Source organism: Ranitomeya variabilis, chromosome 5 (genome assembly GCF_051348905.1).
Source record: "Ranitomeya variabilis isolate aRanVar5 chromosome 5, aRanVar5.hap1, whole genome shotgun sequence".
Taxonomy (NCBI): domain Eukaryota; kingdom Metazoa; phylum Chordata; class Amphibia; order Anura; family Dendrobatidae; genus Ranitomeya; species Ranitomeya variabilis.
The window spans coordinates 657,857,264-657,870,939 of NC_135236.1; the positions used below are offsets into that span (position 1 = coordinate 657,857,264).

The 13,676-nt window shown below is 41.2% G+C and overlaps 1 protein-coding gene across 2 annotated transcripts in view; it reads right to left on the bottom strand.

Moving 5' to 3' along the window:
- TSPAN9 (tetraspanin 9) overlaps positions 1-13,676 on the bottom strand; it is a 469,239-nt gene that overhangs the window by 14,943 nt on the left and 440,620 nt on the right. For both annotated transcript variants that reach the window (XM_077266492.1, XM_077266491.1), the window contains 3 exons: positions 10,936-11,010; positions 1,118-1,219; positions 904-1,035 (listed from right to left, as the gene is read on the bottom strand). In XM_077266492.1, the coding sequence (XP_077122607.1) occupies positions 904-1,035; positions 1,118-1,219; positions 10,936-11,010 (309 nt within the window). The remainder of the gene's footprint in view (positions 1-903; positions 1,036-1,117; positions 1,220-10,935; positions 11,011-13,676) is intronic.

The following is a 13,676-nucleotide window of genomic DNA, read 5'->3' on the forward strand; positions in this document are numbered from 1 at the left end:
TGTGAAAAAAAAGTCAACAGGATAAAAGTTGGAGACCCAATTGGATGACACAAAGATGATAATATTCTATTCTTTGAAATCAAATTAACAAAATGTGCCTGATGCATAGATATTTATGCATTTATGTTGTCTACAGATGGTGAATGGTCCTAAGTTTATCTTTTAATTTTAGAGAAGATTAATGATAGGCAAAGCCTAGATGCAGAAACGTCCAACACAAGTGTCATCTGGTCTGCAGTTTCTAAGGGGCTTATGCAAATGTCTGTGAAACCCGCTCAGAGCATGGACCTCAATGCCCAACTGGGCCCAGGTCTCCTGATCCAAACTCAGCAGCTTCATATATGTCTACGAGGCTGTTAAGTTAGGGTCAGGAGTTGCGCGGCCAGTCATAGTTTCATGGACAACTGCATGAGCCCTTAGTAATAGCGAGGGTCTAATTCCTTTGAACCTTAGCATGGTTGTTGCTTCCCATACTTGGTTAGTTGCAGAATTTAGAATTGACAGCACTATGTCAGGAAAACTGTTTTAACGTATTACATGGCCTATAATTCTCCTTACCTTGGCATGTCAGGTATGTCACTCTCCCCACAAGGAGAAACACTACCTCTTAGACCTCAGTCAGAGGTCTCTAATACAGCCAAATCATCCTTTGCACTGACGAGGGGCAACACCCCGAAACACCTCTGCAAATTGAGATTCTGGTTTTGCTTTTATCCTACGTCATGCGTCAAGGTTCGTTAAAGGGTTGACATTGACTTTTGGGCTTGCTGCTTTCAATTTGGCATTTTTAATTTACCAGAAGAGCATTGCATGGCCTATAAGTCTCCTAACATTGGCATGTCATTCTCCACAAGGAGAAACGTTACCCTTTAGACCCCAGGTACACTTGAAAATTATACTCACTGTCTTCCAAACTAAACTGGTCGAATTATGGCCACAATCCTGAGAGTTTTCCATGCAGCATCGATCAGGAACTGTGTTCTCTCCCAACACTGGATACCAATCAGTATAATCTGTCACTCCACAACAGTGCATCTGAAATCAACCCGAAAAACCACATAAATATCTCCCCGATGCACACCAAAACGTATGTCACACATGAAGATCAAAAACTTACTTCAGCCTGTATAATGTTCCAAGCGTTCTTCAACCCAACATTATTTTCCGTATTGTAAAGCAATAAACCATCCTTCAGATCCTGCTTGGCATTCTCATCGACCTAGAAGAGAAAGAACCGAAAGGCTTAAGGCAGGAATTCAATTTTTCTGACACACAAAAGCTATTTTTTCTTTTTTAAAGAATTTTCTTGATGGTTTTATAAAAAGATATGATAAAAGTGGGCAGAGCTGGAGGGAGAGACATGGCCCGAGAATTACATAAATGATACCACAAATGTCTACCAATTCATAGCTGGCTTAGATTTTACTTTTTGACATTTTGACACATAGACAACGACTCTTAACATACGGTATTTGGCACATCTATCTCCAGTTCACTGCCATTTAGGAGCCACAATAGAGGACTTTAAGTCATTCCTTAAAGATTACTCTATGAGCAACCATGACTACTAATCCAGTCAATGCAAAGTTCAGGGTGGGGAATTGGTCCAATGGTTCTGAAAAGAGGGTAAAGGGGTAAACAACAACTCAATTATTAAGTCCTCGGTGGTAACAGCCAGCACTGTAGGGGTCAAATTTGATTTTTAACATAGAGCCCCCTCTTTTCTACGTCAGCCACTGACTCATTTCTGTCAACGTAACTCCCTAATAAAATCTTTAAGGTGGTCCCAAAGAGAACAATTCCACACATATGACCCAACAGATGCAACTACCAGTTCTTCTACCTTGGAGCTTCGAAATGATGGACAAAATTTTTTTGCCATCATTTGCTTGTCTGAATTGAATTTGGGGTATCGACCCAGAAACTACAAGGAAGAGCATCTTTTTCTGGAGGACTTGAACGAAGCTCTGATATTAATGGACATGTAATACTGAATTTTCCCTTCAGGGGCACTGTAGGATAACTGCAGCTCTTGAAGAACCTAGATAATTCCTTGGAGCCCCACATGCAATACTTAATGTTCCCTTCGGGGGCACTGCAGAATAACTGCAGCTTCTTCAGGACAATCAGAACATAGACGATTCCTTGGTGCCCCGGCAAGATACCTTATGAGCAGCATATTTTCAGGAGATTCTTCTAACAAAATGGATCACAAAAGATGGAAAACCTCTTTTTCTAAAAAAAAAAACCCCAACCTATTCCTATTTCGCCCTGACCTGTTAATAGCCGGTTAGGTCACCGTTATAAATAAAAAGTGGCCTTGATAATGGATAGATGGGAGAGATCTGATTTATAGATGGGATTCGGATTTGCAGTCAATTACGGGTTCACAAAACAAATTTATCACTTATCATTATGGAAAACGAGAAAACAAATGACCGGATTTACCAGCACGGTAAAAAAAATAAAAATCCGTACAGACTGACCTTTGTATAACTTGACAAAGTCAAATATATGAGCTGTGACTGCGTGAAGACTTTTCACGATGGGTTTTTAAAATAACAGGTTGCTTAAAAGAGGGCAACGGTTCATCCAAAATTGTATGTAACCTACATTTCTTCTCGGCTAATGCTCTCAATTGCAGCGTCGTCAAAGGAGTGTTTCTCAATTAATGTGCAGTGGAGCGTGCGTAATGCAAGCTCTGTGAACCAAGCGCTTCTGATATGAAAAACCAATTGTGCTTTGCTCTCAACTTGTGGACAATAAACATCTGGATTTCATGAAGTCCGTGTTTCACTATTATTTTATTTTTTTTAAAGAATCCTTTTTCTGGAAAAAAAACTTGTAAAACCCAATTAATTGAGGAGTACTGGGAAATGTCTATATAGTTAAAAGTAATATTTAAAGGGACCCCGTCACCTGAATTTGGCGGGCCCTTTTTTCGGTCCGATGGGCGGTGTTTTATTCACCCCTTCCTTTCCCGCTGGCCGCAATATCGTCTTGAAGTTGATTCACTTTCCTCCATAGAACACGCCTGCGCAATGCAATCTTGCCTTGCGCACGCGCAGTATGCTTTCCCCAACTGCGGGCAAAGCCGAAAAGCATTAGTGCGCATGCGCCGGCGCACTATGTCCCGGAAGTATTTCGCTGTGTTCCGGGACATAGTGCGCCGGCGCATGCGCAGTAATGCTTTTCGGCTTTGCCCGCAGTTGGGGAAAGCATACTGAGCGTGCACAAGGCAAGATTGCCTTGCGCATGCGTTTTCTACGAAGGAAAGTGAATCAACTTCAAGACGATATTGCGGCCAGCCGGAAAGGAAGGGGTGAATAAAACACCCCAAAACACCGCCCATCGGACCGAAAAAAGGGCCCGCCAAATTCAGGTGACAGGTTCCCTTTAAAGTAAATGTATCTTAAAAAAATCAGCTTTTTATTATCATTTATTGAAGGGATTTTTATTTTGTCATGAGAGTTTTTTTCACTGTCAACTAGGCTGACCACTTTTTGTCCTCTGCAGCTCGCTTTTCAGCTTTGCCTTGTAAAACCAAAGAAATGACCTGGAGGACATGTTGGTATAATTGCAATGTGTAGGTGTATGTTCACACAAAATGAGCAAGTTCCATGCAGTAAATAAACAAGTACATAGTAATAGTACATGTAAGTAACAGAGGGCACTTAGTTGACACTATTTTGATCAAAAAAGCATAAAAAAATGAGACCATGACAAGGTGTACCCAATCGGGATGGTTCTATCTCTAATGTTAGACCTTTGTGCCAGCAGGCCTCAATGAATGGAAGTAGCGCAGGACCCAGGCATGTCTGATTAGACATCTGTCCATGGAAAGTTATTTAGACTAATATAGCATTATTGTGGTTTGTCCTGATGAAGAGGTATGAACACCTCGAAACGCGTTAACGAGTGAAAAACACATCCATCCTTTATCTGGCCTCTCACCGTATATTGGACCTCTGGACATGAGGATTCACACCCACCTTATGTCCTATTTTGCGCCATATAGACTAAATGAACAACCCAACTTTACTGTGTAGACTTAGACATAATAAGCAGAGTCAGCTCATTATAAGGTGACAGGTTTAATGACAGTTCTACTGACCTAGATGCCTAGTTATGGTAGGGTAGTCACACTGAACACTATACAACACAAATGGCTGCTTCCCTGTCACTGCCTGGACTTAGGGGAATGGGTTATAGGTCAATTCTTTTTAAGAAAGAGAGAATTTCCTGTCCTTTACAAGGAAAAAAAAAATCTATTTCTATTTCACACTGAACTGTTCATAACCGGATAGGTCACCGTTATAAAAAAGTCTCCTTGTTAATTCATAGACGAGAGTGATATGTAGGATTCCTTTTTTTCCTGATCTTTAACGGTATTGCCCAAATTGGAAAATAATTTATAGAATAAAGGGATAGGCAAAGATTATTAAGATGTTGCTGACTTATGAGATCTAACTCCCATGGTTTCAGAGCAGGCCGTTTCTGGTGTCTCTGGTGGATCAGCAAGCAATGACGTCTCATTCTGAAGTCCATGGCTGGCTGAAGCAGTCAGATGACTTGGTACCAGAGGTGAACATACCACTCGTGCAACTTGTGCAGCCACACAGGGGCCCGAGAGGTCACGGGGCCCAATTCCACCTCCAAAGTAGGTGGGATTGTGCCTTATTGGATTGCAAAGGGTCTATATAATGTCCCAGCACTGGGGCCCTTTTCTGCTTTTACTTGTTGACCAGCCGGAGTTACCTGGGAAGTGATGATGCTCCTTTCAAGTCAGTAGGCCACTGAAGCCAATCATTGACCACAGCGATCAGGTGACCAAAGAACTGGAAATCATATGGGGCTGTACCGTAAGCCACCTATACATACTTGACTAACATCGGTTGCACCCACCTGATCGGCCAATAGTCTAATGTACATGAAGCCTCACAACTCTTCTCCGAGAAATGATGTTGGGAGAGAGAAGGATCGGGCAAATCAGATTTCCGACGGCTGATTCTTTTATCCTCCAGGAGATATGCCATGGCCAGAAGAGTTTGGTATCAGTTCTTTCATAGAGAACACAAGAATTCTTGTGTATGTGGCTGCCGGGCAAACCATTGGGCAAATGATCTTCAGACAACAGCTATCGATTATATATGGGTGGCTTTACTCCCTTACCCTATAATATGGCATCTTAAGGAGAATTCCTCAAATTTTTCTAACCAATTTGACCCTACGATGAATATTGTATTCCAGCTCCGTACAAGCGTTAAGGATGTCGTGTGCATACGGTCTTTAGGATTTTTAAGCTACCAACTAGAATCTGATTTAAAAAACAAAACAAAACAAGAAATTTGGATATCTCCGTAGATTAAATAGACTTTTAATTGGCCTCAACAGGACCCATTACTTCTACTGTTATGACAAGCTCCATCTTTTCCTTGGAATCTTCTGAACAAACTTTGATGTTCTTCTCCAGTAATTTTTAAGTCCCTCAAATCCTGTTAGAAGCTGCGCCAATTGCTTCTCCAAATAAGACATCCCTACAAAAAGGCTTCCACTTTGAAATGCAAATGAGACCCTACTTAAACGACTGAGCGTCGGTAATGATAAGAAAAGTGTTTGTTATTCAGTAGCACTTGTTTCTAAGTAAGAAAGATCTTAAAAGCTATAAGACAGATGATGAGCGCAAGTCATTTTCTGTTTCCTTCTCTAAATGAATGCAGTGGCTTTGTTTGCCACATTAACATTAATCTTCAGTCTCTTGTCATTCAGCGCTCATCAAGTATATTCAAGATATTAATTCATAATTACATCTTTAGTTGGTATAAAGATTATAAAAACTACCATGTCAAGTTTTTTATTTTTCAAATTTTAAAATATTTTTTGCAACTACTTTTAATTCAAATTTTAACTATTTTGCTTTTTATAAAAAAAAAAAAAATACTGAGATTAATTATGCCAGAAAATAAAACCAGATATTTTTTTCTTTTTAGACGACACTCTGTTCACATCGTACGGGACGATCCTAATAAAGTCGCACTGCAGATTCTATGACATTTTATTAAAAAGAAGAAAAAACCCACTTTTTTGGGGGGCAAAATTCTGAGTGCTTTAGTGAAAAGCAAATTTATTGGGTGCCGGTGGTAGTTATCATATGGCAGATTCATCACTGCATCCTTGTTTTCATTATTTAGAGAAAAACGTGATGATGATGTACATGGAAAATAATAATAATAATAATAATAATAATAATTATTATTATTATTATTATTAAACCCTACACAGAATATGATAATAATAATTATTATTAATATTAAAACCTACATGGAAAATGATATAATAATAATAATAATAATAATAAAAATAATAATAATTATTATTATTATACCCTACACGGAAAATGATAATAATAATAATAATAATAATTATTATTATTATTATTAGTAGTAGTAGTAGTATTATTATTATTATTTCCAATCCTTACAAATTTTACTAATGGATATTCTTTTTTTTTTATCTACTATATAATTGTCTAAGGGTCACTTCCGTCTGTCTGTCCTTCTGTCTGTCTGTCACGGATATTCATTGGTCGCGGCCTCTGTCTGTCATGGGATCCAAGTCACTGATTGGTCGTGGCAAAACAGCCACGACCAATCAGCGACGGCCACAGTCCGGCGGAAAAATGGCCGCTCCTTCCTCCCCGCAGTCAGGGCCCGCTCCGTACTCCCCTCCAGTCAGCCCTCACACAGGGTTAATGGCAGCGGTAACGGACCACGTTATGCCGCAGGTAACGCACTCCGTTACCGCTTTACCGCTGCTATTAACCCTGTGTGACCAACTTTTTACTATTCATGCTGCCTATGCGGCATGAATAGTAAAACAATCTAATGTTAAAAATAATAAAAAACATAAAAAATCGTTATATACTCACCGTTTGTCGGCCCCTGGATCGACAACAGGCCTTTCCCGCTCGCGACACTCCGGTAACCGGTCCATGCTGCAATCTCGCGAGATGATAACGTAGCGGTCTCGCAAGACCGCTATGTCATCATCTCGCGAGACCGCAATGCACTCTTGGGACCGGAGCGCACCAGCAGCGTCGGTAACCGCTTCGGTGGGATCAGGAAGGTGAGTGTATAACTATTTTTTATTTTAATTCTTTTTTTTTAACAGGGATATGATGCCCACATTGCTATATACTACATGGGCTGTGCTATATACTGCGTGGGCTGTGCAATATACTACGTGGCTGGGCAATATACTACGTGACTATACAACGTGGGCTGCGCAATATACAACGTGGGCTGCACAATATACAATGTGGGCTGTGCAATATACAACGTGGGCTGCGCAATATACTACGTAGGCTGCGCAATATACAACGTGGGCTGCGCAATATACTACGTAGGCTGCGCAATATACAACATGGGCTGCGCAATATACTACGTAGGCTGCGCAATATACAACGTGGGCTGCGCAATATACTACGTAGGCTGCGCAATATACAACGTGGGCTGCGCAATATACTACGTAGGCTGTGCTATATACAACGTGGGCTGCGCAATATACTATGCAGGCTGTGCAATATACTACGTGGACTGCGCAATGTACTACGTGGCTGCGCAATATAGTACGTGGGCTGTGCTATACACTACGCATACATATTCTAGAATACCCGATGCGTTAGAATCGGGCCACCATCTAGTTACTTACATAATTAGCCTTGCCATTTGCATGAGAACAAAAGAAAAAAAAAACATCCGGTTTTAAAAATGGTATAAAAAAGTGCAGAAGAAAAATGTCTATTGTCAACATAAAAGAGAAAAAAAAGAAAAAAGTCCTTGTTAAAGTGAACCTCCATCCTGGGATGGAAAAGTAACTATACATTTGACAAGTATATTCATCTGTTGCCTCTCGCTGCCTCTTTAGCTTAGATTGGCATTCCTTTCCTCCAAAAAGGCCACCACAGTGGCATGGAGAGCACATTAGTAAGTCTAAGCCAAGCCTCCCCTGCCTTTTTTACCCCACTGCACAGGAAAGGCAAGGAAGACATGTTTTAGACTCGCCACGCCACTTTGGAAGAAGGTGGAACGGAATGCCGATGTGAGCGGAGAAGGCTGCGGGAGGCAAAGGGAGAGCATCAGGTCAGGTATCTATACATAAGAAATGTCATCCCATAGCAGTCAACAAAGACACAAATATGTACGGCCACCTTTAGGTGTCATCTTTAACTTTAGGCCTTTTAAAGATCATTTCAGCAAGATTGTGCACAGTAACCTACAGACAGTGTCAGGTCGGCGCCGTTATACTGATTAAAATGATACCTTGGTTCATGAAATCCGTCTTGTGGTTCTTGTTTAATCTTTATTTTCAGTTTTGAGTTAATGATATGCTCGTGCTCCGAGGCGTCCTTCATGTGGTGCTCTGATTACATATGCATCAGTACAGTATGGGCTTATAACAGGTCAATTTTCCTTCACTGACTTGCCCCCTATTTTAAATGATGCATAGAATACTACGTGAAAAAAAAAATTAACATTCATCATGCAGGCCCCGATGCCTGTGCTGTAGCATGATACAATAGATAATATGCCTCTATGCATTTATTATTTAGCCATATAATATTGCCAGTGCCATTTTGCTGGAGCCAATTATTTTTTTGCGTCTAGCAAAATGACTCCAGCGGTTCATAAGCCCATACTGATGCATATGTAAGCTTAGCACCACATAAAGCCCCTCCCACAACCCCGCCCACAGCCCCTCCCACAATCCGCCCCAGAGCATGAGAATCTCATTAACTGAAAACTGCAAATAAAGATTAAACAACAACCACAAGACTGATTTCATCACCAGGTATCATTATAATCAGTATGACGGCGCCGACCTGACACTGTCGGTAGTTTACTCAGCACAATCCTGCTGACAGGTTCACTTTAACTTGCTTAACTGTTCACAATAACAGTAATTTTTGTCCAGGGGGGGCTCAAACTTTTACATGTCGCTGTATGTCAAAATGGTATGAATAGCAATTTATGCTCAGCATGCAAATAAGAAAGCCGTCACCCTGCTCTAAGTTACAATGCGTAGAAAATCATAAAAATATAAGAACCACTAAAATAAAAAAAAACCTTTAAATATTTTATATCGCGATATTCGTAATTACGGTACCTGAAAAATCAAGCAACCAGGTAAAGTTTACCGCATAATGAATGCCGTAAAAAGAAAAACCCAAATAGAAATAGCGGACCCATATTTTATTTTTATTTTTCACTATTATACCACACTTGGTATTTGCTTCCTATTTTTTTTAGTACATTATATGGTACAATGAATGGCGTCATTCAGAACTACAACATAAAAATCAAGCCTTCACATGGCGATGTTGAAGGACAAACAAAAACTTACAGCTCTGGAAAGAAGGGGAGGCTAAACAGAAAAAGAGCAAAGACGGGAAATTTCCTGGTCATGAAGGGCGTTATGAGTTTTATCTAAGTTACTTTGCCAATTGTTATACACTGATACTGATAAGACAGTACCTTGTCCTATTGATGCTGATTTAAAGATGACCTTGCTCAAAAGAATAGAGTTAAATACATTATTAAAATACCTGAGGTCCCCTGATTCTGACGCTTTTTTCCGTTATGTGCTACTTCGCTCCATTGCAGAGATATTGACATTTGTTTCTCCTGGAGCGAAGCATGGGAAATCTCAGCTTTGAGTCCAACTGGGTGTTTCTTCAAAGTCTTCTCTCGGGGAGTGAGTTTTTACCCCTCTCTCCTTGATACTGCCAATCACAGCTCAGCAGTGCCTGAGGCTTTTTAACTGATAGTACTGTGATTGGCAGAAATCTGGGAGTTTCACTACAAGCAGAGATTTCACATAGCGCTCTCCAAAAGCATCAAATGTCAATATTTCTGCAATAGAGCGACGCAGAACAAAACAGAAAAGAGCGGCAGAATCAGGGGAGCCCAAGGATTTTTAAAAAAAATAAGATAGTATCATAATATATAGTACATAGGGTCTCATTTATCAATCCTTTTGTATGGAATAAGGAAAAGTTGTCCAAGCGACATGGAGGCTTTGGTTTATAGAGTTTAGTGTCTGATAAACACACATTTTCAATGTCATTGAATGGCTTCATAGGATTGATAAACTGTCTAATGTGAGACGACTCCGGCCGACTATTAATCATCAGGCCTATAAAATGTTCTGTCACTGGCAAACAGAACGCTTTCACATCACACAAGTGGAATCGGCTCAGTTTTATGGAGTGGTTTAATCCTCTCAATAGGTATTTAAAATGCTAATACCCACCATTACCATACTGATTAACGGGGCCTCATTTCATAAAACAAAATCCAATAAAGCATATTTCAGTGACAGCTGTTTATTATTTTCGGCATGTTGAAAATGAACAGAAAACAAAGTTTTGAGTCCAATTTCAGGGCATTTAACATCTGTCTACCCCATTGTTCCAGGTTATTAATATGAGGAGAGTGATGATTTAAAGGGATACCAAATGCAAATTTTACATTTTATTTTTTTTAAATATTTTATACAGCTGGGTAAGACAATAACCCTCTGGCAATTTAGAAATCCACGAACCCACCTGCATAGAATAAGGACCTTTCTTACCACAAAAAAAAAACAAGTAAAACAATGTTATATAGAAATACAAGATCCTCCCAGCAAGTAAAAAAAAAAAAATCAGCTTTTATTTTCAAAAAGAGCGGCACTCTAGTTTTCATAAGCTGTGTCTGGTATCACAGTTTATCTCTGTTCAATACATATGGTTGAAATACCAGAAATAGCTCAGGAAGAAGAGTGGTACAAATTTGTGAAAAGCAAAAATAAAAACCTTTTTTTTCCCATTTCAGATAGAACGGTTAAGAACAATATGAATCTGCAGAAAATTAAAAAGAAAAGTAGATTACTTACCCTGTCCATATAGACAAAGAATAGGATAAGCAATATCAGCTCAGCCAAAAGAATTATCAGTAAAATGATGAAAAACTGAAAAAAAAAAGAGATTTTATTTTTTGTATTAATAGTTTAATAAAAAATAATATATTTTATAATAGTCTAATGGAAAAAAAATTACATTACTGGGTTGAGGCACTTCAAATAATTTCTGAATTTCTTTCTAAAATATCAGATTTTTTGTTGGAAGAACGAGAATTACCGTATATACTCGAGTATAAGCCGACCCGAGTATAAGCCGACCCCCCTAATTTTGCCACAAAAAACAGGGAAAACTTATTGACTCGAGTATAAGCCTAGGGTGGAAAATGCAGCAGCTACCGGTGAATTTGAAAAATAAAAATAGATGCTCCATACCGTTCATTATGGCCCCATAGCTGTGCCATATAGTGCTCTGCACCGTTCATTATGGCCCCATAGCTGTACCATAGAAAGCTGTGCCATATAGTGCTCTGCACCGTTCATTATTGCCCCATAGCTGTGCCATATAGTGCTCTGCACCGTTCATTATTGCCCCATAGCTGTGCCATATAGTGCTCTGCACCGTTCATTATTGCCCCATAGCTGTGCCATATAGTGCTCTGCACCGTTCATTATTGCCCCATAGATGTGCCATATAGTGCTCTGCACCGTTCATTATTGCCCCATAGATGTGCCATATAGTGCTCTGCACCGTTCATTATTGCCCCATAGCTGTGCCATATAGTGCTCTGCACCGTTCATTATTGCCCCATAGCTGTGCCATATAGTGCTCTGCACCGTTCATTATTGCCCCATAGATGTGCCATATAGTGCTCTGCACCGTTCATTATTGCCCCATAGCTGTGCCATATAGTGCTCTGCACCGTTCATTATTGCCCCATAGATGTGCCATAGAAAGCTGTGCCATTGCTGCTGCTGCTGCAATAAAAAAAAACGACATACTCACCTCTCTTGCTTGCAGCTCCTCAGCGTCCCGTCCCGGCGTCTCTTTGCACTGACTGATTAGACAGAGGGTGGCGCGCACACTATATGCGTCATCGCGCCCTCTGACCTGCACAGTCAGTGCGGAGAGACACCGGGAAGATGGAGCGGCGCCCGGCGTGTGGAACGCGGACAGGTGAATATGTAATACTTACCTGCTCCCGGCGTCCCTGGCTCCTTCCCCCGGACAGCTGGTCTTCGGTGCCGCAGCCTCTTCCTCTATCAGCGGTCACCATTACCGTCATTAGAGGAATGAATATGCGGCTCCACCCCTATGGGAGTGGAGTCCATATTCATTTCTCTAATGAGCGGTCCCACGTAACAGCTGAACAGGGGAAGAGCTGCGGCACCCGGAGACCGTGGGACTGCAGGGACAGCGCCAGGAGCGCCGGGACTAGGTGAGTATGCCTCAGCGCCCTCTCCCCCTCACCCGCAGACCGTGACTCGAGTATAAGCCGAGAGGGGCACTTTCAGCCCAAAAATTTGGGCTAAAAATCTCGGCTTATACTCGAGTATATACGGTAGCTTAAAAAAAATCTCCAACATTAAAGGGAACCTGTCACCTGAATTTGGCGGGATCGGTTTTCGGTCTGATGGGTGGTGTTTTCGGGTGTTTGATTCACCCTTTCCTTTCCCGCTGGCTGCATGCTGGCCGCAATATTGGCTTGATGTTCATTCTCTGTCCTCCGTAGTACACGCCTGCGCAAGGCAATCTTGCCTTGCACACGCGCAGTATGCTTTGCCCAAATGCGGGCAAAGCCGAAAAGCATTAGTGTGCATGCGCCGGCGCACTATGTCCCGGAACACAGCAAAATACTTCCGGGACATAGTGCGCATGCGCACTAATGCTTTTGGACTTTTCCAGCAGTTGAGCAAAAGCATACTGCGCGTGCGCAAGGCAAGATTGCCTAGAGCAGGCATGTACTACGGAGGACAGAGAATGAACTTCAAGCCAATATTGCGGCCAGCATGCAGCCAGCAGGAAAGGAAAGGGTGAATCAAACACCCAAAAACACCACCCATCAGACTGAAAACCGGTCACGCCAAATTAAGGTGACAGGTTCCCTTTAAAGCTTTTAATGTTCTGAGAATGCATGTCCAAAGTGATTTACCGATGGTCAGATCAAGATTTGTTATAAAAAAAGTCTACCTAATGTCAGATTAAGGGATATAACCAAAAAGATCTACCATTGATCAGATCAGAAGATGTTACAAAAAAGGTCTGCAGATGGTCAGATCAAGGTATGTGATCAAGAAGGTCTTCTGATGGTCAGATCGAGGGATGTCACAAAGAAGGTCTGCAGATGGTCAGATTAAGAGATGTTACAACAAAAGGTCTACAAGGTATGTGATCAAGGTCTACCGTTGTTCAGATCCAGGTATGTAATCAGGAAGGTCTACCGATGGTCAGAACAAGGTATGTGATCAAGAAGGTCTACTGTTGGTCAGATGAGGGTATGTAATCAAGAAGGTCTACATATGGTCAGATCAAGGGATGTCACTAAAAAGGTCTGCAGATGGTCACATTAAGAGATGTTACAAAAACAGGTCTACAGATGGTTAGATGTTGTGATCCGCTTTTTGGGCTCCCCTAGTGGTGGCTGGTGGTACTGGAGACTTGTGTGTTCTTTTCTGCCTCAGCTCACCTGCTTCCATCAGTTTTGGGAGTTCCCTATTTAGCCTTGCTCTCCAGTCACTTCCTTGCCGGTCATCATTGTTACCTGAGTCTTTCAGTT